Source organism: Poecilia reticulata, chromosome 22 (genome assembly GCF_904066995.2).
Source record: "Poecilia reticulata chromosome 22, P_reticulata-male-v2, whole genome shotgun sequence".
Taxonomy (NCBI): domain Eukaryota; kingdom Metazoa; phylum Chordata; class Actinopteri; order Cyprinodontiformes; family Poeciliidae; genus Poecilia; species Poecilia reticulata.
Window position 1 is genome coordinate 14,690,473 of NC_088851.1, and position 26,001 is coordinate 14,716,473.

Genomic DNA, 26,001 nt, shown 5'->3' on the forward strand with positions numbered 1-26,001 from the left:
TCCCTTCAGAAATACCGCTGGCCTCTGTGACGTCTTTACTCAGTTTTGCAGAAATGTCCAGCTTATTAATGTCGATTTAACATATTTTCTCCAAATATAATTAGCTCTGTGCCATTGTATATGTATAGAACACGGTGAGATTTTTTAAATCACTTTCTCCTGATTTTCATGTACAGTAAGTACAGTAAGATCCTTTTACAAACCTTCTTCAAATTACAGCAGTTCAATAGTCAATAACAGTATTTGGACGCCCTTACAATGACTTTTCATAATGAAGACGCAAAGGAAAGTATTTTACAGGCCTCTGGCAACACATTTTTTTTTCTTTATTCTGAGTAAGATGTGTCAACATCCAGCATGACAAAAATTGTACAAAGTTCACAATTTATAAATGAAATATCACAGCAACTTGTGATCTCACACATTTATAGCAAAATTAAAATGTCAACAAATCCATGCTGTGTAGTACAAAAATAAATCAAACTTCAGTTCCACAGAGAGAGCACAATAGTTTATACAAAATCCTGTCTTTGTTAATGGCGACTGAACTCAACCTCAAAATGAACCGGCTTGAAGAACGTAATAAACTCTAAAGAATTCACAATAATTTATATGAAAATTCAGCATTCTAAATAAGTGACAAACCTCTTTGTGTGTCCCTATAGATAGTCACAGATAACTCTTTTCAGATTTATTATTTATGCACCAACGTCTGATGAGCAGCTGGCTTGTGCTTTAAAGTCCCTTTGTCCGTTTTTCACCGTTAATGAGAATTAATTCAAAAACTGGTACTAGCTATAACTCTACTGAAGCATTACTATATTGGCAAAAGCTGCAGACACGATGCTGTGGAGAAAAAGGCGTATGCAGTCATGGACGATGGGTAGTAGAGTCCTGAGCGAGGACCCGTAAAGTACAATAGATGAGATTCAATCAGGTGAACCACGAGCACCTTTTTGCATTAGCTCTCGAAAAGGCAAATTCTGAACATGATCGCTAAGAACTACGGTGACGGAATGGGAGGGCTGCCTACTTTTAGTCTGTGAAGGTCTCCAAGCGTTCACCTCCTCTTGCTTTTTTTTGTTTTTCTTTTTCAAACCTTGAACTGATTGACTATTTAATTCTTTGTACAGTGATTAGATATAAAGTGCTGCTGAGGGGGGGGGGGGATAACTTCATCTTCCTAAAACGTAGCAAAGAAATGAAAGACTTTTAATGTTTTTACAATTGATAACAGCCTAAAATATAACTGCTAAGGTTATAATCCTTCTGTTCAGATTTCAGAGTCCCTGTTCCTTCTCTCTCTTTTTTTTTTTTTTTTTTTTGCTCTCAGTGGGAGGAAATCCACACCTGCAGTGGCTCCAAGCGGTTGGTTGCTCCAATCGTGTGCCGAAGAGGTCACCTGGAAAAATTGCACGGCGCCATATGTAAGGATAATATTTTCAAGGAGAAGTGCAAATAGTCTTACTGGCACATAAGTGGGGACAGCGACCCTGTAAGTCCCGCTCTCTATAAATACTCTCTACAAAACCTTTTCTCCTCCGGCTCTCGAGTAACTGCGTTTAGCTTCTGTAAGAACATCAAAACATGGAAACGAAGGTGTCCCTGTGCAAAGTCGTACAGAAAAAAAAAAAAAAAAAAAAAAAGTTCAACTCATATACTTTTTGCTCCTAAAACTCAATGTCCAGGTTCCCTCCTCCTTTTTTAAAAAGACATTTTGTATTAAAAGATTTGTATAAAAATCAATATTTTACATAGGCTATATTAAAAAGATTCATGTTACCCCGCTATGCTTATAAACAAGAGATTGCATATACCCAACCTTTTTTTTTTCCTCTTTTGCAGATTGCATCGCATATACCTCTTTTTAAACAAATGATTTTGTTTGTTTTTTTTCATCTTTTAAATATTGCTGAGACATTTCATGATCCTAGCAACATACCACCGATCAGATCTGATTCTTAAAAAAGGCTAAAATCTTGCCTCTCTAAAGGTCATTGTCTTTACACATCTTTTCTACCTCAAACTAATTTAGGAATGAGCATGAGAACATGCAAATTGGCTCTGCTAGATACAGTAATGAAGGGGGGGGGGGGAGGGGATTTCCACCATCGGGTTTCCGTGTAATGATGTTTACAATATAACTTCATACATTCATACAGACATCAGGTAATTCTCTTTCCCAGAATTCATTTACAGCACCGATTAAAAATGGCCCCACCTACAGTGACACATCTTTACTCTTCGTCATAACAAAGCACAAATGATTCTCAAGCATTGTTTAGAAAATAAAGCAATTCGCAAACCAGTTCTTGCTATTTGACAATCTACGCGCAGGAAGAAGAAGAAGAAGAAGATAAAGAAGGAAGGGCGGGGGGGAATCATCTCAGTTCATTAAGTCCAGAATCATCCACTGGAAATAAAAAGCTTCTTCCTTGCTTGTAGTTTTTTCTTGTTTCTTGTCGTTACTCTTTTTTTTTTCTTTTTTTTTTAAGTCTGAAATGCTGTTTTCTCGAGCAATAAAAAGAACCTCTGTTTTCGTTAGCTTACTGTTCAGAAATATACACTAAAAATGTGCATACATGAGCAGCTAGAAACATTACATGACACTATGTCAGCTCATATGAAAACGTACAAAATGTAAATGTCCTCAAAAACTATTTTGCGATTTACTCCTTTATGCTCTTCCTCAAAAGCAAGACTCAAAAACAAAACAAAAAAAAAGAGAAAAAAGAAATCATCTCGAGGTCTTTTTAAGCGTAATACCTCTTTTTTTTTTTAATTCTCCAAAGAACAGAATTCAGAATATATATAACACTATATCAAATTACTGCACTGAACCGAGGAGGTCAAACCGTCACTGCCTGTGTCTCTTTCTGTTGCGGAGAACCAACGTGTTCCTTTGCTGAGACGTTACACTTGAATCCCTTGTACTGCTTGCTTGATGTTTTCCAGCAAAGCTTTATTTTCCGCACTCTGGTACTGGTCTTGGTTTGTGTAGATATCCGTAAGAGTGGTGACGTAGGCGTCAAAGTTCTGCTCACTTAATGACTCCTGCATGACCAAACACACACACACAAAAAAATGGTTAGTGACTCTAAAGGTTTCGTCGGATTTAAAAAAAAAAAAACAAAAAAAAAAACACCCTTTTTTTTGCAGTTCCAGGGTTTTACAAACCAGAAATATAAAATAAATATTGTGGCGTTTACCAGGCCCCTTTAGTTATCAGCAATGACCTCACAGTTGTTGCCGCTTTTTGATTGGGAATGAATCCTGTCTCCACTTCTATCAACAACAGAATAATAAACTGAAATCCATCATTCTACGGTGTGAGACTACGGTCTTTCGAACCTCCACTTGGGGTTCGAAAGACCCCAAGTGGAGGTTCGAACCCAGAACCAACTTGTTGCAAGGTAACCAGCTGGGGCTCTGTGCACCCACAGGAAGTGAATGGTTTTCATTTACAAATGGAAATCTGAAAAGTGTGGCCTGCACTAGCACTTAGTTGACAGTCATATTTTGTTTCATCACTAAAGAACCCCCAAAAATACTTTAAAGTTTGTGGTTCTTAACAGGACAAAATGTGAAAATGCTCATGGACTACGAATACATCTTCATGTGTTCTTGGTTTCTGTTGAAGAAAAAGATACAAAGTAGCACATTCAATTTCACAACAGGAAAAAGCTTCTTACACGGCCACACGAGAGACTTACTTGCTGGTGCATCTGTAAGCAGCTGTTATTCCTCAGAGGAAGCTCTTTTTCTGTCAGGGGTTTCTGCAGGCAGTCAAAAAAGAGAGATTTCTTTAAGCAGGACAAGTTCAAACAAGATGCTATTCCTAAAATCAAACACTAGATGGCAGTATCTATTAACCAGCCAAATGCTATAAGATCTAAAAAAAAGAAAAAAATGTAACCGGAACATAGACAAAAAGCCGTGCGAGAAATCAGGACAAAGCCTTATAGTGATTTAAGGGAGATTAAAAATACTTTTTTTTTTACTTCTTTCATCTGCACACCTCCAGAGATCTAAACATAAAATAAGATAAACGGCCGGCACATTTCAAACAGCGTTTGAATGTGTACTTTGTCAGTGATAGATCTATTACGCAAGAGATGATCGTAAAAAGAATGGCAGCGTAAGGGACAAAGCAGGACAAAATTGTCTGTGATTACTATAAAAACTCTGCAACAAAATGAGCAACAAAAAAAAATCGAACGAGAGAGAACAGAACAAGGTTTCAAAGGAGATAGAAAAGTTGGGACCAAATCTTTCAGAAACATCTTTGGCGTGAAATAAAATGTCTGCAAAGGCAGATTCTAAGAATTCACCCCGCTACTATAATAGTCCTTTAATCATAGCTCCCCTGTAAACAAAACCTCAACATATTGTTTTGTTTATGCTGAATTTCAGTTCTCACAGTTGCTGCAACTCATTTCACAACTCCCCCTCAGCCTTTGGGAAGACAAGCGATGCTCCACACTTTAGAGTAAGCATGCACAGAAAGCCGTGGGCAAATGTACCACAGATAAACGCTACGGTTCACTACGTTCTGTGACTTTCTGGCTCGCCCGTTTCCTGGTGGCCCTTACCATATGAGGGAGCTGGACATTAGCTAAACTGTTAATCAGTGAGTGGCTGAGGTTGGCCAGCTCATGCAGCAGAGATTCATTTTGCTGTTCAATCACCTTGTTTTCCTCCTCTATGCACTTCAAGTTGGTCTCCATTGTTGTGATCTGCAGAGAGGAGGGTGGGGTCACGGTGCGTTACATGTTTCCACTTGCCGATTAAAAAACAACAACAAAAAAAAACAACAACAAAAAACCCAGACTTCAACGTGGAAGACGGGTAGCGGGCGGGTGACTCACCTGTGTTCTGAGTTTGATCATGTCAGCCTCCACTTGTGAATTCGATTCACTTAAATCTTTGATTTCATCGTCCAGCTGCTTGATCTCTTCGTCATGATCCAGCCCTGGAGGCGATGAGCGGTATTAATCCCAACCTTATCGTCAGATTTTAAAGTCTTTACAAATGACAAATGTGGTTACGTTTTTTTTTTGGGGGGGGGAGGTGTTATTGATAAGTGTGTGACGCAACTGGATGATAATGTTATAGCGTCTCTCAAATCTGCACGATTTTTTTCAACCTGTTCCTCCAGATTGGAGCCATTCGAATTATTACCCCCTGAGTGGCCGTTCATTTGCTTCCCCCCCCACCCTTCACCCCACACACACACACCACTCTGATTGGTTTATTATCTGTAATTGGAACTCCGCTCTGTAAACCCTTCCATATTCCTTGTTCCTGATTGGCTGCATTGTGTGGCTGAGCTTACCGTTGCTGGCACGTTGGTGCTTTATTGTTAGCATTTCCACTCCCGAGAGCCTGGCTTTCCTCATGGCGGAGGTGGCGCGTGGACAACCCGACAGACTGCAGGCAGCAACCAGAAGCAAGCTTTGTTTCATATGTTGTTCCACGTCAAAATACACTGAAAAGTGTTAACGTAGACTGCCTAGATTGTACTTTACATGTATTTAAAGAGACATTTGTCACTGGCGTTTGGAAAAACAGCAACTTTTTTTTTTAAATAGAAGAGTTTTGTTCTAAGAGTAAAAAAAAAAAAAAAAAAATGTTTGTTGTATATACTTCTATTTTTTTTCTCTTCACCTGTATTGTGTCATAGTTGGTTATAAGTAAAGTGGAAATGTTCAAGACTGTAATTTTGATGATTATGTTTGCAGTGAATGAAAAAAAATAAATAAATAAATTCTGCATCTGGAAAATGACCTAAAAACAGGAAATGTTTGATCACATATTATGCTTTGACATTGAAAAAAATTCAAACTGTCATTGGCTGGTTTCATGCAGTGCAAAGATGAAACCAGAATATACATACACCAAATAAAAAGAGTTTCAGTCCAAATTTTCTTGTCTTATATGTCAGTCGGGATTACCTAAGCTACTTATATTTGCTAAATGCACAATAATGATAAAGAAAATAAAAAAATAATCATTAATTCATAAAAGATTAGACACCAAAATAAATCCAGCACTACATCGGTCCGAAAGCTGCAATATCATGAAGAATTGATCATAAACGGATTCATTTAAGAACAAAAACAGATTTGAATTTACTGAAGAAAACTATCCAATGTTGTTTTATTAAATCTAACAAAGCTCATGCAGCTGTACCTGATCCACAGCTCTATGACTTACCTCCTGTGTGTCAGGAAGCTGCCGCTGACGTGTCCCGAGCCGTCGCAGCCTGGTGTCGGGCAGGACATGCCCTCCGTTTTTCCAGACTTCCATGTGAACTGGATCCCGTTCAGGTAGCCATCTTTTTGTCTCTTGGCTGCGATGGGGCAACCTGAAGCACTTCTGTGGGATGCATATTTCCCCGTCACGTGTCCCTGACCGTCACAACCTGGGACCGGACACCTGAGAGCGGATGGAGCGAGACTCAGAAATCTTCCCTTTACCATCCAAAAGGTTGGCTGTTTGTAAAGCAGCGCGTGACATTTTGAACCAGAGTTCTTGATTTATATCTTTCGGCCAGCCTTCACCGAAATATATTTATGTGCTTTCATTCCCACAAAACCTTTAAAATATTTTAACAAATAATTTGCTTTCAGCAGCGGTCTGTTTTAGATTGTTGTCGTTATATTTCCAGATGCCTATCTTTATATGAAAACTGCATCCAAAGAGGGTTCGCTATGACAAACCGAAGCCAACAGAATGACAAGCTTACGAATGAACAGTGTGTGTTGTTTGTGCTCTGCGCCACCAGAGAAATCAATGCAGCTGCAGGGATGAGGCCACAGAAGCCCATTGTGGGATTTAGGCAGAGTCAATCAATCTCTCTCTCTCTGCCTCCATCTCCACTTCTGCTCGCGCGTCTCTTTACCTACATGAGGGTCTGCAGGAGTTCGCCAGGGACCACAGAACCACCTCTCTGTAAACTCCTACAACCTTGCACTTCTGAAGTTCCTCCTACACCTTGATACCAGTGTTAAAACTTTATACTCTTGGTACATTTGTCTTGTCAGAACTAATACTGATTCATTCCTGCTTACGGGGATGTGTGCGGTCGAACGGGAGGATAAGCATGGACTGCACGAGATGTGGTGGGACTGATTAGGAATCGCATGGAGTCCGTTTTGAAGCAGGAAATGAAAAGTCATATGTCACAGGGAGTGGACGGTGAGCAGCGATGGTGGCAGGAGGAAGCTCCAGCCTCGGGGTTTAGCGGTCGGACAAAAGACTTATGATCTGTGCCTGCACGCTACCTGATGGGCTCCTGGTCCTCCTTATTCTCTTTACTGTGGATGATCTTTATCCCACTTTTCCTGGCCCGCGGACACCCTGAAAGACTGCAGACAAACGACAGGGTTACAAGGCTGAAATGGTCAGGAAGAGAGAAGGGTTTGTCGAGATGTATCTGCAGACTGACTGCTGTACCTTCTGTGGGAAGCGTAGTTACCAGTGATATGTCCCGAACCATCACACCCTGGTGTCGGACACCTGGGGCACAAAACATATAGAGGGCTCAGGGCCTAACACAGATCTGTAGTGTCGTAATGATGCTTATTTAAAAAAAAACAAAAAAAAAAACTGTCAGGCCAGTATATTAAAACCTCTGACAGATTTGCACTTAGAGTAATCTTTTAATAATACCGTCACATTTCTTTTTATTGCTCGTAATGTTAATGTTTTGGAATGGCCCAACTTGAATTTGATAACAAATCTATTGACGTAGCTAGAGATTAGAATAATGGAAAGGAGGTCACTCTAAGTTGTGCAACTCACTGTAAAAGATAAATCAAAATAAATTGGAAACTTACAAGAAGCTAGTCGACAATGTGCACACAGTACAATTGCTGGTATTCCCAGCATTAATGACTTTCCAACTTTTGGGAATGGCATACATACCTTTTTTTTTCTCTGGATGTAAATTAAAACAGACCACATTTTTTAATTGGTGCCTCTGCCTACACATTTCCATTTTACTGTTATGTCCCATTTTATAAATTTCTTGGTTAAATGAATACAATTTTAAATCTAAATCAGCCCTTGGTAAGAATAATTTTATCCAACAGTCATTGTTAAGATATGGAAAACGTCTTAAAATAAACAGTCTTTTTATTGCAGTTGTATAACCACATATTAAAAAATGTCCAACCTTCAATTTGAATACATTTGTAGTTGGGGAAATAATCACACGATAGCATACATAATATTATTTACCTGATATCCCATGTACTACATTGTGCAAATGAATAAAAAAACAACAACAAAAAAACATTGCCAGTAGTATAGCAATTAGTTTTCCAATGCAACAAAATCGATCACTCAGGTCTGTGGAGACAAATTCCAAAATCGACTCTCGAAATTTGGTTTCACTGCACATAAGAAAAACTTCTGAGTGTTTATTTATACTACAAATGCCCATACGTAAGTACGTAATTTACATTAGTATTTTCATTAATAAGTATGGAAATACAAAATCAATCAATCAATCAATCAATCAATCAATCAATCAATCAATCAATCAATCAATCCAAAAGAAGAAGTCAAACAAAACACATAAATATCAATTAGTCATCTAAAACCTTACTTGAGTTCTTGTGCATTGTTGGCTAGCATGCTTCGAATGCTTTTATCAGCCAAAGGACAACCTGAGAGACTGAAAAATACAGCAGCAGAATACCAGATTACTCTAAATGGACAACTATGGACAAAAGACACTGCAGCCACTCTGACAAACACATGCATGAGTAAAATATCAACCAGGAAATGTAAGGAAGCCATGATGCAAGTGCAAAGAGTTGATTAAGAGAAAACAAAAAGAGAAATGTTAACCCTCTGAGTATCTAAAAGCAAACAAATTGAAGCTGTGTTTTAAAATAAAATGACAATGTTTAACACGTCAGAACTTTCTTGGGAATTGAGAGGTTGTACAAGTCTCAGGATCCATGCAGACTCATCTCACTCTGCAACACTCAGCAGTTCTGCTCAAACCTTTTGAATGGTAAATGCACAGTCTGCACTGGACTGTGAGAAGGTGCCTGGAGGACTAAATAACATCAGCTTAGAAGGCTTTAAACGTGGTCCACTGAGGAAAAAACTTAATCCAGGGCTTTACCCCAAAATAAGCATCTGCTCAATATTTATTTATTTATTTTTTTGTGTCTTGCTACTGCACCTCAATATTCAAAGGGCTAACAGAAAACAGTGAAGCCCTGCCTACAGACGGTTGACAGCATCGTCGAGGTAAGCTGAAAACAATAAAGAAAAATAGACTTAGAATCCACAAGGAGAAAAGGAAGTCACACCTTCGATGTGAGGTGAAATTGCTCGTCAAGTGACCACTTCCATCACACCCCGGTGTGGGACATCTGCCACCGGAAAAATAGATAGATTTTTTTAAGTCCAAAGGGAAGGAAAGGAAAATGTGAAAATCACAGGAAGAAAGGGGGATTTTTATTTTTATGGTTCTCATTGTTTCCAGTTTAGCTTCACTGTCTGTGCTTAACCTAGTGCTACCTGAGATAGGCTAGTCTTGATGTGGAATGATACTGACAGCTTGAAATGTTTCACACAGATAGCCATTAAATAAAAGTCATATAGCAAGCCAGCAGCACAATGTGGGCAGGAAGAGAGCAGAAACAGTGGATCACTGAGGTTAACTGAACAGAATGAAGGAAGAAACTACAGGTGCATGTCAATAAATTGGAATATCACAGAAATGTTACCATTTTTTTCTGTAATTCAATAATAATTTTTTAAAAATTCTACACTGTTGGGTCTGGTGTCTCTCATTGTGTTCAATGATTGACAGATTGACTTTGCACAGTAATACTATGGTTACTAAAGCCTGGTACCTTTATCAATGTGGGCGGGTGCAAAGACCCGCTGGAAAACAAAATCGGCATCGCCATAAAGTTGGTCACCAGAGAAATGTGTGGCGTGCTCAAAGATTTTGTATTAGATGGTTGTACAGACCATCTGTCTTTCCAAATCATCGGTTACTGTAGAGCAGTGGTCCCCAAACTACGGCCCGTGGGCCGGATCCGGCCCACCTCCACATTTGGTCCGGCCCCCTGAACAATACCAGAGAGCATTCAGATTTTTTTTTTCATATACCATTTTTCGGACTATGAGCCGCTTATAAGTGGATTTTTCTTCAACCACTAGGGGGCTCTTTAGCGGGAAGTTAATCATTGGAAGTCAAAATTGGAAATAAAAGAAGAAAGCACCCATTAAAACGGAATTAGATTTTAATAGGGAATTGAAATTTGAGAATGTTGTTGATCAGTTAAATGGCATTGAGAGGAAAAAGAAGATTTTTCTTTTTTTTTAAATAATACTGGGATCATTATGAGATTTTGAGGTATAGGTATTAGAATCCAGTAGATGGCAGTAGTGCAACAATAATGGATGCAAGTTGCTGTTGAAATCTCAAGAAGAAGAATTTTCCGGTTTATATGTGGATTTTTCTTCAACCACCAGGGGGCTCTTTAGCAGGAAGTGCGTCCTGTAAACTGTGGGTGTTTTGTTTTGCACGGCGCATTGCTTCCATCTGTTGGACTTTTAGGGAACTGCTTGACTTTTATGTTATTTAATCAGTACGGTTGCTTGCTAGCGGTAGAGCAGATGAACACACATCTTGAACAGTTTTCAACCTTCAACCCCCTCCCTGTCAACAATTTCCGGCAGCGCAGGTGATAAACGTGTAACACTTTTTCTGCTGTAGAGGCTTCACACTGGACCATAACTTGGATTCTGCGCCTCTCCACTCTCCCTCCAGACTCTCAGATCTTGATTTCCAAATCAAATAAAAAAAAACAACAAAAAAAAACAATTTTAATCTCAAAAAAGGACGTTGGTTGGGCCACTGAGTCAAGTCCTTTTTCCCTATAACTCAGTTAAGATGCTTCTGACATTGTTTCTGGTTTCGGAGAGGCTTTGTATAGCAAATACTGTGGTATCAGTTCAGCTGCTTTTGTATATTTTATTTGTATTTCTGGATACAGCACTCTGTGAACAGCTTCTTCAGTTGCACTGACATTTAATGAACTTGCTTGTGGAGATTATAGGCCATAACATTTTTATTACTTGTAATCCATGATCGTCAACAAAAATACAGAAATAAAAGCCTGAAATTTCTTACTCAGCAGGTAGTGAATATATGCACCATACAGGCTTTACTTTCCAAGTAAATTACAGAAAGAAATTTTCTTCTAGATAACATTCTGATCTATTGAGATGCACCAGTAAATGAAGTGGGGAAAAAAAGCAGAGCATGAGTGGAACAAAGCAAGTTAGGATCAGGCGGGAAAAGGACGGGACTCCTTACGTTATCAGGTCCTTCTTACTCTCCTTGCACTGGACGTACTTGGGCTTGGGGCTTGGCATGTTAACATCTGTGGTGTAGGATCGATCCTCCAGCAGATCGTGGAAGGGATCCAGATCATCAGGCTGAAGAGAGGAGAAACACACAAAGTGTTTTCACTAATGTTCACCACAAAACCTGTGCTTCTCTGGTTGTATGTACTCAACTATCTGAAAAGGAAAGCTCTTTTTCTGCAGTGAAATCCTTTTGTTACCTCTCTTACCTCTTTGTCTACTTTCCTCACCCACCTATATCATATGCACTTTTAGGCTACAGAGTTTTGTCAGTTTGGATGCAAATTGGTGAGCCAGTGTGACTATTGAGCCAGTGCAGTAAAATGGAAGAGTAGAGAGGAAATAATGCCGAACGAACGGTGAGAGCGGCCTCACTTGTGGTTATGCCCGTGCTTGTAGTGCTAGTGTGTGGGTATGGAGTATTCTGGGAGTCGCCTCTTGTAATGAATCAACCTGCCACTAGATGGCACTGTGGTGTGGGACCAGACCGCTGTTTGGATTTGCAGTCTGGGGCTATGCTTTTGTCTGCAGTGCATGCAACCAGGGCACGATGCAAGTTGATGCAAATCCATTTTACCTTTCTTCCATATTTTACAGTGTGGGTACAGTAACGGCCATAAAGGCAGAAGTCCAAATAAAGACTAAATTGCTCAGCTGAAACCAGTTTCTCCAATTAATGGCACAGGAATGAGATTGATGCATGCATGCAGACAGAGGACACGGAACGCAAAAAAAGTAGGCTACAAGAATGGGACTTACAAACTCACTCTGACACCCTCCCAAAGAGACGAGGGTTCAGCAGACACGCTCTTATGAATATTCACACACAGGAAAGCAGGCGTGTGCACTTGCAAACGCACGCGCATCAGCGCTCCGACAGGCGCACCCAGCAGTGGTGCATTGATTTCCAGCGGTTCTTTGATGAGATGAGCTATTCCGACTCCCTCCCAAGGTGCTACTTTGCATAATTCATTTTGGAGAGGAGAGAAATGTAAAAACAGAAAGCCAGCATGCAGGGAGCACGGAACAAACAGGGCAGATGACTCTTGTGCATGGGGATGTTGACATCAGTTAACAGACAGATCCATTAGGTTTATCTAAAATTTTAAAATAAAAGCCTTTTGTTATGACTTTTTACTGATTCTGCAGCAAAGAGTGAGTCAGACCAGAAGGTAAGAGACCAAGAAAACAATACAAATGTTTGACTTGGAGACTGTGTTTAATCAATGGCTGCAGGGAGATAACCAGACAGTATATTCTCTCAGTCTCGGGAACGGCAACTGCTGCTATATAATTATCATCAGTGACAAAACTGCTTGCTGTTTGTGCTCCATTCTATTCTACCCTGCGCTGCTTGTTATCATTTCTGTCTCCTCACTCAGTCACAGAGATTTCTGAGAAGACAGGTTGTCTGTGCTGGAGCATCATCATGAGCCAAACAGGAGGAGAGTCCACAAAACCAAACATACAAAGTCATTAGCAAAATTATTATGAATTTCTTTATGCTTCACTTCCAATTAGCAAAGAAATTCTATGAAATCTTTAAAAAGGTCTTGATCAGTTGTTCTCTCTGCTTTCTGGAGCTCTGTCTTAGTTTTTCTTTGTACATTGGCAACTGTTTTAATTCATTCTCTAGCCAGAACTCAAGTTCCTTTTGAGTGAGTACGCATAAAACTGGTGTGTATTCACTCACTACTCTGGTAGGTCTGGACCTGTTTGAAAACACAAACAGTGAATAAGACAATCGGCAGCAGCCTAATGCATTTACGCATCTAGAGGTGATAAACATGTTCTGTTCCAGTTCAGACTGAGCACAAGAATGGGTCAGGAGAATCTTAGTTCCTTTTATACAAAGTATATTTGTTGGCTGGTTGTTTATGAAAAACTGGTGTGTTTTTCTTCATAAACAACCATGTTCATAAGAATAGGAGCACCTTTATGATAATGTCCTGAAGGTGGAGTGTTGGAAAGAGTAGTAGATTCTTAAAGAGACCAATTTCAAAGCATGACATAGCAAAGTCAAATTTATTTTAAGCTATGTGTGATATATACAGCATTCATATCAACTGATGGTAAGAATGAATTGAATGTAATATAAAATGCCACTTTGAGTCATATCTGGAGTTTCTTGACTTGGTTTTGGGTTTTGTTTATTTCTGGGTTATTTTGGTTAGATCTGTCTTGTTCTTGTTCTCCTTTAGTTCATTTCTTCTTATTGTTTCTAGTTATGTTTATTTCTTACAGTTAGTCTGTTTATTTCTATTATGTATCCTTAGACTGATTATTCTTTAGTGTTATTTCCTGATCCGCTGTGTACTCTCCCTCGCCCCCTGTGCCACTTTTCTCTCTCTGTCTGCTCAGTCTGCTTCCTCCACTTGCACCTGTAATCAATTAGCTCGTCAGCCTAGGTCTTTTTGTTCAGCATTCAACCTCCTTAGAATTTAGGCTTTTCATTTTCAGTCACTACTTGCCTGATCCCATCACTTCCTTGCTACAATCCCTTGTTCTCCTTGAGTTCCTTTGCTGATTTCCTGATTGAGTATTTTTTTAGTTCTTGCTTCCTGACCCCTGGTTTTCCATGAGTAAGAAAATACACGGGAGTATTTTGTTACACATGAGTATAACACAATACTCCCTTTTTCATTGAAGGAACTATTTTATTAATTAAATCTTCAAACTAATTCGCCGCCTCCGTCTCTGCTTTTGGGTCCAACATCAGCCACTACACATCATGACACTGTCATACACTGTATACCTTCTTAATGTACCTTACTATCCAGTTGTTAAATGGTAAATACAAAAAATAATCAAAACATCAAACAGAAAGGGCTGAGCTTTTCACATTTTGATGTTAGAAGTTTTTTTTTTTTTTTTTTTTTGCCATATATGATCAAGTACTCCCTAACAGAATGCCATGTTTTTACATTTTAGCTAATAATTTTTTTTATCTTAAAAGGGAATTTAATTGTTTGCATCTTTTAATGTATTTCCAATGCAAAAAATGACTTAAGTGGCTAGATTAAAAATCAGAAATATGTCACAATTTGTTGATTAATCAATCCTTTATCAGAATAATTGATTACTAAAAATATCACTAGCTAATTCACTGCATACAAGAACGGTTTTATGCAATAGCTCATTAGAAATCAGTGTTTCGGTAAAGAATTATTCTACATCTGTTATGTGTTAACTTTGCTATTTTCCACTTAAAAAGGTTATAACAATTAAATTAACTCTTTGCTAATTTGGCTGTTGTGTAAACAGCCATACAGAGTAGAAGTTTTCTTCTCTCAAAGGTCAGAGTTAGGTGGCTTGATAAATAACGATAAGATCTCTGTGAAAACAATCAGCAACAAACCATGAACTAAAAGTAAGAGTGCAGTGTTGAAAGAACAAACAAAGACCATTTTAAAATAACCATAGGTTATTTTAAAATGCTTAATAAAGTTTCTTTGCATTAGTGGGCTCACAAACCTACAGTTAAGCAAATTTTCCAGAGCCACCCTTGAACATTTTCTCTGTTTACCTCTTTCTCATCCTCGTCTATGTGTTTGATCTTGGTGTAGTCTACAGGAAGGTCCCAGCAGTCTGCAGCATCACCCATGCCGTAGCAGCGGGAGCCCAGCAGGGCCGCTTGCCTCTGGGGGGACATGGGCTCTAGCGGGGTGAGTACCGAGTCCCCTCCGCCGCCGCCGCACAGACTCTTGCTCATACTCAGGTCCAACGTACCGTTCTCATCAACATCTAGACTGGGGCTCTGGAAGGCATGCATAGGAATGGGGGTGCGGGGGAGGTTATGCATTTATATGTGCAGGTTAAGTGAGGAGAAGTGGAAGCAGGTTGGATGATTATATGATTATGGGGAAGGAGAGGAGGATGCATAGAACATAAGGAAGCAGAGATGAAGAGAAGGAGATAAAAGAAAGAGAGGTTCTGATTAATTAGCAATCAAACATGTTCATCATTAGATGGGCAAAGCAGTGCATGATTTTTCCTGTGAAAGTAAATGAAAAGTTCTAAAATCTTCTAAATATTAACTTATTAGGAGAATAAAGTGGTTTAAGCACCCTTGTAACTTAAATTCCTCATCTCTTTTTTTGGCCCAAGACTTTGTACAAAAAAACAAAAGACGACAACAGACTCTTGCGATGTTGAGTAACAATGTTTGCTAATAAGAAGGTCAAAAGAAGAGGAGGTTCATCAGTTCTCAAGGACGACTGCACCCCTGTGCAAAGCCCTCCTCCTCTATGCCTCTCTCTGTCTTTCTCTTTCATTCCACGCCTCCATGCTCTGCGCTTTGCAGTCTGAACTGTGTGCGTGTGTTGGGCATGTGTGAACCTAATGTGAGTGGACATCACAAGGGGAGCAAGGGACAAAGGTTAGGGGTGGGGTTGTGAGCAGTGATGAGCAGAAGCAGGAGCAACTCGAACTAGACTACTGCAAACCCAAAAATAGAGGTAGAACTCTACAGTGTTCTGGATCAAAGTGGGCCACGTCCACAAGAGCGAAGCGTCCACTTTCCCTACGCACAGTTTAAGTTTCTATTCTAAACTGCACACATTTGTTTGATTTTAAATAAATACTTTAGTTTAGTCCCCTCTATAATGAATATATAAACTTTTTTCTCAACCAACAAGCATTTTTACTTGTATTTTTACACATATTTCTGAACCTGGTCAATACTGAATATGTCCTTCGCCTAATAAGCCATTGGACTTCATTCCACTGGTCATGAGCCCAGACAACATTTGCAGTAATTAAAATGACTAAAAACATTTTCCAATAAGATTGAACAATAACTGCTGGTTTGAGTGAAGGGAAACTGGTGTACTTTTAATTACTTGCCAGAATATTTCAGCAGCCAAAACGCACACACAAATAATTTATTGAGTTAAAAGCGTGTGTTGCAATATTTTTAACAAAGGTTGACCTCTTATAAGAGTTTATGTTTTAGTCCGGTTAATTGGTAGCTATTCCCTCATTATTTGCCTCTGATCAAATAATGATCAAGAAAAGCCATGAGCTTCCCCCCGCCATTAAAATTTGTACAAACATTGTCCAAACTTAGATTTGGAAAAAAAAAGATACTGACTCCTCAAAACTTCTCCATACAATCGCACCTAAAGAAAAAGAGCCGTCTCTTTCAGGTTCATGCTTCAGTAGGATGTTCGTGCATGCATTCCTGGATGTTTCTGTGCCTTCTTTGCCTCTGACTCCTTCTGCTTATCTCCTCTCTCCTCCTTGTTTTCCCCAACCCCATTTTTCCAGTTTTGTGAGGAGGAAAGCCAGTTATAATTCTGATTCCAGTTGACAGAGTACCCAAGGGTGGATGCTCCTGGTGTCCAAAACCAAACACTCTGACTCAAATGCACGGGGTGATAGATTTGCAACTGGACATGAATACTGCAATAAATGTGGTGCAAAAATAAGGCTGGGGATAACTGTTAAAACGGAAAAACAAACAAAACGTGCCGGATGCTGTTCAAGAACATTAAAAGGTGAGCTAAATAGATCAAGACGCTAAACACAGTACTACTTGATGTCAAATTAAACTTTCAACATTTTTGCGCAGGTCTGTAAAGATTAGAGTCAAATTGGAAAGTAATGACACTTAAACAGGAATACAAGGGAGATAAAAGCAGAGGACAAGCATAAAATGAAGGAAGGACATTTTGTTGAACAAAGGTCATATTCCTGCAGAGATTCTCACTCGGTGAGGCAGTTACCCATCTTGTTTTTATTAATGTGTGCAGTACGTCAGCCTCTTCTTGTTAGCTGTTTTACTGTGTATCACTGTCAAATTAACATGGCCCACCCCTTCATATCAAATTACCAAAGATAATGTGAGAGGACACTGCATCCCCCCCCACTCTCATTACTAGCTGACTCTTTCTACTCTTGCTCTCTGGCAACCCTTGACCTTTGCTGGAAAGACGTGGTCTAAAGGGGGTTTGGATGAGGTTTCCCACTAAAGCGAATCCAGCTTATTTTAATCTTTCAGATGTGATCGGTGTTGCAGTTTGACAGTGTGATCAAACACTGTGGTCTTTACATTTGCTTGGTGCTTGGTGAATTTTGTGTAAGCGTCAGTGTCTTAATTTGCAGAAATGATGAAACGTAAACATTTTTCAAAACAGGTTGATAAAAAAAAAAGAAAAATTAGAAATGCACTGAAGCCTTTCTAACAGCTACTTTATTTTTTGAACTTCATCAGGGTGCCTAAAACTTTCCCTGGGAGTTAAATATGATACCTTGTATTGTTCTTAGCCACAGGGAAGGATAAGAAACCATATAATTAAAGTGAGACAGGTGTATTCATAAGTCGGAAAATAGCTATTAGGGAAATAGGTTCTGACTTGAACTTGTCCATATCTATATAGAGCAATAATTACCACATTGAGAAAAAACACTGCACAAGGATCCAAGATGACTTTGCTACTACATACAACACAGAAGGATAGTAAAGGAAATTTACTGTTGGAGAAACAAAGAAAAAAGAAAGATTCCAAAGTCCTAATAACATCCAGAAATGTAAATGTGGATTGTGTCAAAAGCCTAGCAGACATCTAATTGAATCTGTGTGGTGTGTACATGAGAAGACCTGATTTTGGCTCTTGTGGCAGCAAGTATTCCAGATGGGTTCGGTATGAAAAAAAGGAGTGAATAAATCAGTCTTTATGGTAAAGAATCTGATATGCTGTGACCCTGTTTCTCTCCTGGGAACCTTATTATAGTGTGTAGCATCATGGACTCTTTGAAATACCAACTTAGGCAAAAATCTGGTGGCCTGCATCACAAAACCTGCTGAAAGACAATAAGCCTTTTAGCAGGATAAAGATTTGGAGTATATCTCCAAAATAACAAAGAAATGATTCACCAGCTGCTAAATCGACTGTATTGCATGGTCATCTCAGTCAGAAACAGTCAAAATTATTTATTTCTATACACTCTGACCATGTAAAATGTTATAGAGAAATTCTGGCAATTGAAAGCTTTTTGCACATCTTTACCAGTTGTAAGGAGGACCAGTAAAAACTAATACACTGTGGCTGTTTCATTTACAGTGGACTCTGAGCAATCTGAACTGTATCAAGACTGGTGATGAAGTTGCGTATAATAATTGCGATTCGTGACAAAAGTCACATATTTTCACAAAATAAATGAACAAAAAATATAAGTGTGTCTAAGTTTTATATTGCAAACTGATGCTGACCAGTTTGCCTGATTAGAATAACCAGAAGTTTTAGCAAGCACAAGCAACTCTCACTTGACCGCTCCCACCTTTGATTTACTGTGAGCCAGAGTTTCTCAGGACCTGCTGCCCTGCATATTTTAGATGTTTCTTTGCCTCAACACATCTGATTCAAATGGCGCTTCATTAACAAGCATCTGCTGAACCCAGTGACCCGCTGAGGAGATAATTCAGTCAGGCACGTCGAAGCAGAGAAGCATGTCAGTGGGAAGGCCTGGACACGCTCATAGGGGTCGCCAGCAACAAAAGGTTCTCGCGGAAACAACAATCCTGCGCAAAATACAATGCGTTTTAGAGCTTCAGCGACAAATCCAATGAAGTGATTGAGAGAGGCAGGCGGATAGACTGGGTGTAGAAAAAAATGAACGAGGTGAGAAAACGAGGTGAGAAAAAGGTGTGCGTGTAAGGCTTCATTCAGACTCAGAAAAAGAACAGCGTGAGCCACGAGGTGAGGTGTTGAGATGAAAGAGGAGGAAGGAAAACAGAATCCTCTGAAGTTTCATATTCTGTCCTGAGAGTTTCCTGCTCATCTCGTCCCAAAGCAGGGGGAGGCGGCTGCGGGTGCACACAATGAAATGAGGTGAAACTACAAAAAAAAGAAGAAAAAAAAAGAGAAAAAAAAAAAACAGTCCTGACTGCTCAGGAGCTTGTCCCGCCGAGTTTATTTTGTCTCGAAAATAAGCTTCTTTTGGCCGTTTTCCTTTCCTGTCCTCATTGTTGTTTTGCTCTGTTCTCTCCTCCTTCGCTGTGACATTTACAAATCTCTCCCCCTGAGCCCCCTTTCTTTCTATCAGTCTTTATTCTTAACTCCCTCGCTCTGATTTTCCAGCAGTCTACTCTGTCAACATAAGCCAACGTTACACCTCCACTGTGCACTCCCACTCTGGCCTCCATTTTCCAGCTTAGCATCTGGGCACAGATAATACAGGAGCACTGTCACCTTATCTCCTCAGAAGTGACACACCGGACTCACGCCGTGTCAAACGGCGCTTCGTCCCAGCTCCTATCTGATTCCCAGACGGAAAATAAAGAAAGTGCCTTGCAGAGCCCTGAGTGTAAGACACAGCTCTGGGTCGCTCACAAGTCATGTGCATGTTGGTGCAGTTATACGCAGCTCAAATCTCCCTTTCTTTGTCAGTTTTCTATACCAGAATTAGCATAATGAAGGAAGGAAATGGATAATCTGGACGTGGATATTTCTGCACCTGCAGCAGGAGGCCACAGCATTACAGAGGAAATGTTCAGTACATCTTGGCAAGACTCTTAGAAGTCATATGTGCTTCAGAGTCAAATCAGGAAATGCATCATGATTTCTCTATTGAAATTCATTAGAAAAACATGTCCATATTCATGAAAAACAAACCCTATTTATTTATTGATTTCAGGAAATAATTTCTCAGTTTCAAAGTAATATGTTGGAGAAAAATGATTTGCTGCGGTGACCCTTGAAAGGAAGAGCCAAACAAGAAGAGAAGTTTCAAAGTAATTTGTTGTAAATGGTGCTGGAAGGCTTACAAGTGTCTCCCTCTTTCCTCAAAGTGTATCCACGGTCAATATGGCCAAACACTGGCTTTTGTTCTGGGACACAGAACTTATCTCCTTCCCGAGTAGTTTGATAGTTGGACATTCCTGTTTAGGCTTGAACAGATGGACGCAGCACATTCAAGCAACCGGAAACCAGATGTGCAACTCTTTTCCAAAGCCGAAACATAAATAAGCCGAATATTCAAATGAACAATCATAAAAAAAATACATCTCTCACATATTACTTCTCTTATTATTGTGGTATTTAGGAAATAGAAATACTTTTGGTAACTAAATGACCTAAAACAGGAGACATTTGGTCTTATTTAACTGTAGACAGTGAGAAAAGAGGTCCACGTGCCTTTATATTTGGTGAAAGCTTCTGGTTTCAACTGCGTGTTGAATCGTGAAAGTTAAAAGCATTACTTTGCAGGGAGTGGGACTGAAAACGTGGGTAGCCAATGGTCTTAAGTGGTCTTAAGAAAAATTGAAATTGAAAAAAAGAGGTTTCATTCTACCAGAGAGCATAAAGGTTTGAGACTCATAGACTTTCCATCACAGTGAAGATCTTAACCTCACTGAAGATCTTTGGGATGTTGCAGGAAAAAACTTGAACAGCAATCTGACTCTCCCGTCATCTCTACAAGATTGTGGCAAAGTAGCAACCGATCACTGAAATAAATGCAGCAACGTCGCAATAGCTGTTCAAAACGACGCTACAGCGAATGTGTGTTGCAATCAAAGCTGGAGGTCGGAATATCAGAGTTGTCTTTTTTACAGAGTCATTTTTTTTTATAGTAATTAATTAAACAAGTACATTTTTGAGTGCATTTAAACCCCGCCCCTCTGCTCTCACCTGTGCGCACAAGTCCTGGGGTTTTCCGCCCATGCCATGGGGCATCTCCCGGCAGCGCGTGGAAAGGTTGAGGATTGCGGTTGCCGCCATGTGGGCAGCTTCCATGTCATGGCTGTAGTCGAAGCTGCTCTTGCTGCAAGTGCTGCTGGCGCTGCTGCCCCCTCCACCTCCGCCTCCTCCCACGCCCCTTCCACCACCCCCACAGCTCAGGCTGCTGTTGCTGCTGCTGGGGGCGTAGGTGCTGGTGGTGCTGCTGGCTGAGCTGGAGTTCTTGCAATATCGTTTGGCTGCAGGGACACACAATTAAACAACCTTCTTTTTTTTTCTTTTTTTTGCCCATCCTGCAACATTTGACCAACATTTGATGACTTTTAATGCAAGTGTAATATAATAAAAGTATGATTCACAGAAAGGTGCAAAACATATGAACAACATTTCTAAATAAGACGAATTTCAGAAATTAAAAAGTCTACAAAAATTAACAAATTTTTGTTTGCGAGAAGGCGGTCAAATTCATGTTTGAGCAGGAAACGGGCTGTAAAATGATTCCCAGAAGGGATTGTGCTTGGGTTACATGTTGGCCATAATACATGGCCTACCATGTATTATGGCCATGTATTATTGATGCAGAACAACTCTGGTTAAAAAGAAGAACCCAACATTCTATTTGACTGCAAGTTAGAACTCAAATTCTTAACAGCAAATTGAAACCCTTCTAAGATCTATATCAGGTTCGTAGCTGATCTTGCCAATATGGATTGTGTGTCAAAGTGGGCATCATATAGGACAACATTATGAGCCCAGGCCCATTCAGTAACCATCCAATGCTGGGCAAAATCCACAAACACATCTTGGCTGGATTTTGTGTTATGTTTTGAAGGGTCTCCCTATTCAGTCCTGCGTCTTTTTCACAGAAAATTTTACTTAAAACCTAAATCTACCTGCCTTTAAAGATAATCCAGTTTTCCATGTCTCATAGAGGCGTTTGTATATTTTTAACCAAATAATATCTGGGAAATTTGCTGGATAGAGCTGAGTATCGTCTGCAAATGATGGAAGTGAGATGATATTGATCAAATAAAGCACGTACAGAGGAAACAGAATCGGACCTAGTCAAGAAACTGTGTAACGTCTTAAGTAAAAATGGTAACTATGGTGATAGATCAAATTGTACAAACTAAAATCTGTCAGACAGATATGACTAAGACCACCTCACAATTACAAATAAATTAAGATCAAGTAAAGATGTTTGGCAAAGTCCTAAAAGTTTTTTTTTTTTTTCAGTTTAAATCTTTGGGAGATGCAAGTCTTCTTGGACAGAAGCAGAGACAATTCTGAGATAATTCCCTGCATAGATATGTGAAAGAAATCGGACATATTACGAGAATCTCTTTAAAGAGTCTTATGCTGCTTTAAAATAGTACCATCATATCCTTTGGGGGATGTGTCCCTGTGCCCGTGAACTTTGGGTGCAATGGCCCGCTTTCCATACACTTGGTGGTTGTTGCTGCCATCAAAAGCGCTGTAGTCGAAGCTGGTCTTGGAGTACTTCTCCAGTTCCTTGGCCAGGTTGGAGCGGGGCGTGCTGGTGGAGACATTGTTCTTGTAACCATACTGTGGATAGTCCAGTTGTTTGACAAAGCACATAGGCCTGGAAAATAAATGACGAGGGGGTGGAAGTTGGACCGAGGCACTGAACATTGCCCAGGGGGAGGAGAAGAAACCTGGTTTTTGGTTAAAAAAAGAAAAATGTATGGAATGGAGGGAAGAAGAGAACGAGCAGGCTGCTGTGGGAAAATTAATACATGGAGGATGATAGAAGATGGAAAATGACTGAAGGTGCAGGGCTGTTCTGCTCTTCTTTAAGAAAACGAAACTGCTTTGAGTATTTTTCAGTAAATGAAATAAAAGAAAAAAAATTGAATCAAGCATTTCTTTTATTTCTCTTTTATGTGCTTTTATCATTTGATGTGCATTTATAGCCTTAATTTAGGCTTGGGAAGAAAACTGTGCCTGATATTCTGTTTGATACGGATATAAAAATTCACAACTACTTATGACTTTTCATCACAGCATTTTCATGTCTATCAAAGACACTCATTCAAAACGCAAGGCCTGAGCGACGATAAATGAGGCATATTTTGTTCAAATCTAAAGCGATTTGCCTTCAACAAGCAGAGAAGTGAACGTGCAGTCTCTTGGGTGTATTCTCAGGGGACAGCAGAACTTAAACATGAAACAAAAAAGGGGAGACATCAAATCTCAATTACAGGATGTACGAGGAAAAAGAAAGAAAGAAATCCCACATGATATGAGTGGCTTTTTTTTCTGGGTTTATCTCAGTGCATCATGTCACAACAAATTTCACAGCTTTGTGAAAATTTCAAATTGGACATGAGAAGGAAAGATCTGAGTGAATACTACCTTAAGACTCTGTCAGAGGCTTGGTTGGACTTTGGGCCATTGCAGCTCTGATGCTTCTCTTGAGCTTTTGCCAACTTTTCAGCAGCAGCAATCGGGCATCCAGATAGACTGAAATGAGAAAGGAAATTTAGATTCTACGTAGAGCGAACATAATGTAAAATGTTTGGCTTGTTAGAAGTGCTTGTCATCCAGTCTGTCGAGCTGCCGGAGCGACTGACTGTACATCTGCCTGTCAGCCGGTTTGAAACATCGACTGAAAGCACCTAACTACAGTTCAGGAAGTCTCTGCTTAAAATATGCAGAAATAAAAGATGCAAACTCATTAATTTTCATCACTTTTAACACTTTTGATAACAACGCAGTTGGCAACAGCTTGCATGTTTCTGGTTGAGCAGCTTAAGATAATTCTCGGAGTAGATTCTCCCATATGGACAAATCTTACATTTTTTATATACATTCTGCAGCTTGTTGCCTTCAAAGACCAGGAGCTGACAGAAAAACCCACACATATGGGATATATTGTGCAAACCCTATTTTATAAAGAAGAAAAATTGGTGAAGGTTTTATTCTAATTAATATTTTGTACAATAATAATCTGTTCTGCAACATAGTAATTCATATATTTGGAGTAAATAACTATTAGTGAGAATTTTGAGAATTTAAACTGATGGCCAAACTTATGTCAGCAAGGCCCAATAGCATGGTGGAAGATTATCTTTTTAGCAGCATAACTGGTGATAGGTCTGTACCAATACTGGATATATAAAAGAGGCACCAACAAAGGCTTTATCATTCAGAGCAGGGACAGGTCATGCAGCATTTATTTAAGCCAAAATGAAACATCAGCTAACTACAAAACAGTCCCAAAATTAAAAAAATATATATTAAAAGAAAAAGAAAAATGCTAAATATGCAACATTCCAAGCATTTCTGTCTATGTCGATGCAATTTGATGCTGTTTTGTTTTAATCGATATTTTGTGTCTGACCAGAGAAGATGCCGTTACATTAAAACATCAAAGGCTTCCACAACAGAGGACTCGTCTAAAACCAGGGCAGAAGACAAATACAAGCTCTTAAAGTAGAAAACTTTTAGTAAGTCTAACAAAAGTAGTGTTTTTAATCTTGTTTTGTTTTTTGGGCCTGATGTTATTCATGTTTTGAGAAAGAATTATTAGGCTTTCATTTTCAATTTAATTTGTTTTCTTAATATTAAATAAAAATATTCAGGGAGAAAAAAAAGTGTATTTTATCGGCTCTGCCGGCAAGTTCTATTTTATGTATGTGTATCTGTGGGTGTGTAAGTGAGTTTCATGTTTCTTTTTGCACTCGTCATACTCCTTTTTGCCACAAGAGGCAGTCAGGTGAAATATGACTTTTGACTGACTTCAAAAGTCAAAAGCAGACAGAACTAGATATTCTGAGGTCAGGATCCAGAGACAAGTCACTTGACGAGTCCTGCTGTACAGCAAAAAGGAAAAAATAATGTTTTTCTAAAGATTTATTTATATTTAACAAAGCACCGCCAGCCTTCTTTTGGTGTGAAGTTAATGTTTACCAAACGTAAATGTACATGCCGGAAAGATTTTAGAGTCTTGCAAATGTATGTACTCCCCTAGAGCTTGTTCTGTCTCTCTTCAATGTGTTTGGATTGAATTTTTGTAATAGATCACCATACAAGTGGATCTAGCATGATAAATGGCTAACATTTTAGATGCAAATAAAAGTCTCAAAAACATGTTTTTAATGATTTTTATTAAGTGTTATCAGAGTAAAACAATTTAAATACATATTTTTAAATGATTTTTAAAATAATTTTTGTTTAAAACCCTACTTTCTTTAGGTTTATTGCATAAAAACCTTAAAATCTACATGGGTTTGTGGGTGTGACATGCCAAAACGATGGAGATGGTCAAGGGACATGAGTACTTTTTGCAAGACATTGTGTAATGGGAATGCATTTAGTTAATCTTAGATATATTTTCTTGCTAACCCTTCATTTTGCTATCTTTAACCTCTATTATTCTCCATCTTGACTGTCAAATGTATCGTGTGAAAAAAATTATTTGTGACAATGGCCTGGAGCCAGTTGTCTCCGCGCGCAACCTGCCGTGATGAGCACATGCACGGATGAGATTGTGGAAAAAGTGTGAAGTAGTATGTGGAGGTTTGTAGCAGATCTTTCGTGCAGAAGTGAAAGTTTACTGTGCGCGGCTGTGTGGTGCCGCAGTTTGTCACCGAGCTCAGCATGGAGTCACCCGTTCTTGGTCCTCCCAGGTCTGCACCTCTCCTGTCACCCTGGCTGAGTGGCAGCAAGGTGCTAATGGCTGCCGCTATGCCCGAATCCCTGAGCATCTGCTGCGGGTGACACTCTTTTTTTTTTTTTTTTTTGCTGTCACCTCACCCCCGTCTGACAGCAGCGCCAAGCAGCTATTTCAGTTCCTACCTCCAAACCTGCACCTGATAGATGGCTTTTTTTTTTTTTTTTTTGCCTGCAGCTGATGAATGATTTATGCTGTGGGAAGTGTGACTCGCTGCAT

At 39.4% G+C, this 26,001-nt stretch overlaps 1 protein-coding gene across 6 annotated transcripts in view; it reads right to left on the bottom strand.

Moving 5' to 3' along the window:
• Nucleotides 1-292: 292 nt before the first annotated feature.
• myt1lb (myelin transcription factor 1-like, b) overlaps nucleotides 293-26,001 on the bottom strand; it is a 135,913-nt gene continuing 110,204 nt past the window's right edge. For 2 of the 6 annotated variants that reach the window (XM_017302503.2, XM_017302502.2), the window contains exons 9-23: nucleotides 23,463-23,570; nucleotides 22,463-22,689; nucleotides 21,039-21,325; nucleotides 14,933-15,163; nucleotides 11,357-11,478; nucleotides 9,333-9,395; nucleotides 8,615-8,683; nucleotides 7,459-7,521; nucleotides 7,287-7,370; nucleotides 6,217-6,438; nucleotides 5,336-5,430; nucleotides 4,869-4,972; nucleotides 4,593-4,736; nucleotides 3,714-3,776; nucleotides 293-3,054 (exon numbers count right to left, since the gene is read on the bottom strand). In XM_017302503.2, the coding sequence (XP_017157992.1) occupies nucleotides 2,914-3,054; nucleotides 3,714-3,776; nucleotides 4,593-4,736; nucleotides 4,869-4,972; nucleotides 5,336-5,430; nucleotides 6,217-6,438; nucleotides 7,287-7,370; nucleotides 7,459-7,521; nucleotides 8,615-8,683; nucleotides 9,333-9,395; nucleotides 11,357-11,478; nucleotides 14,933-15,163; nucleotides 21,039-21,325; nucleotides 22,463-22,689; nucleotides 23,463-23,570 (2,023 nt within the window). In that variant the 3' untranslated portion in view covers nucleotides 293-2,913. The remainder of the gene's footprint in view (nucleotides 3,055-3,713; nucleotides 3,777-4,592; nucleotides 4,737-4,868; nucleotides 4,973-5,335; nucleotides 5,431-6,216; nucleotides 6,439-7,286; nucleotides 7,371-7,458; nucleotides 7,522-8,614; nucleotides 8,684-9,332; nucleotides 9,396-11,356; nucleotides 11,479-14,932; nucleotides 15,164-21,038; nucleotides 21,326-22,462; nucleotides 22,690-23,462; nucleotides 23,571-26,001) is intronic. The other 4 variants (XM_017302504.2, XM_008399630.3, XM_008399628.3 and 1 more) reach the window with 4 other exon arrangements.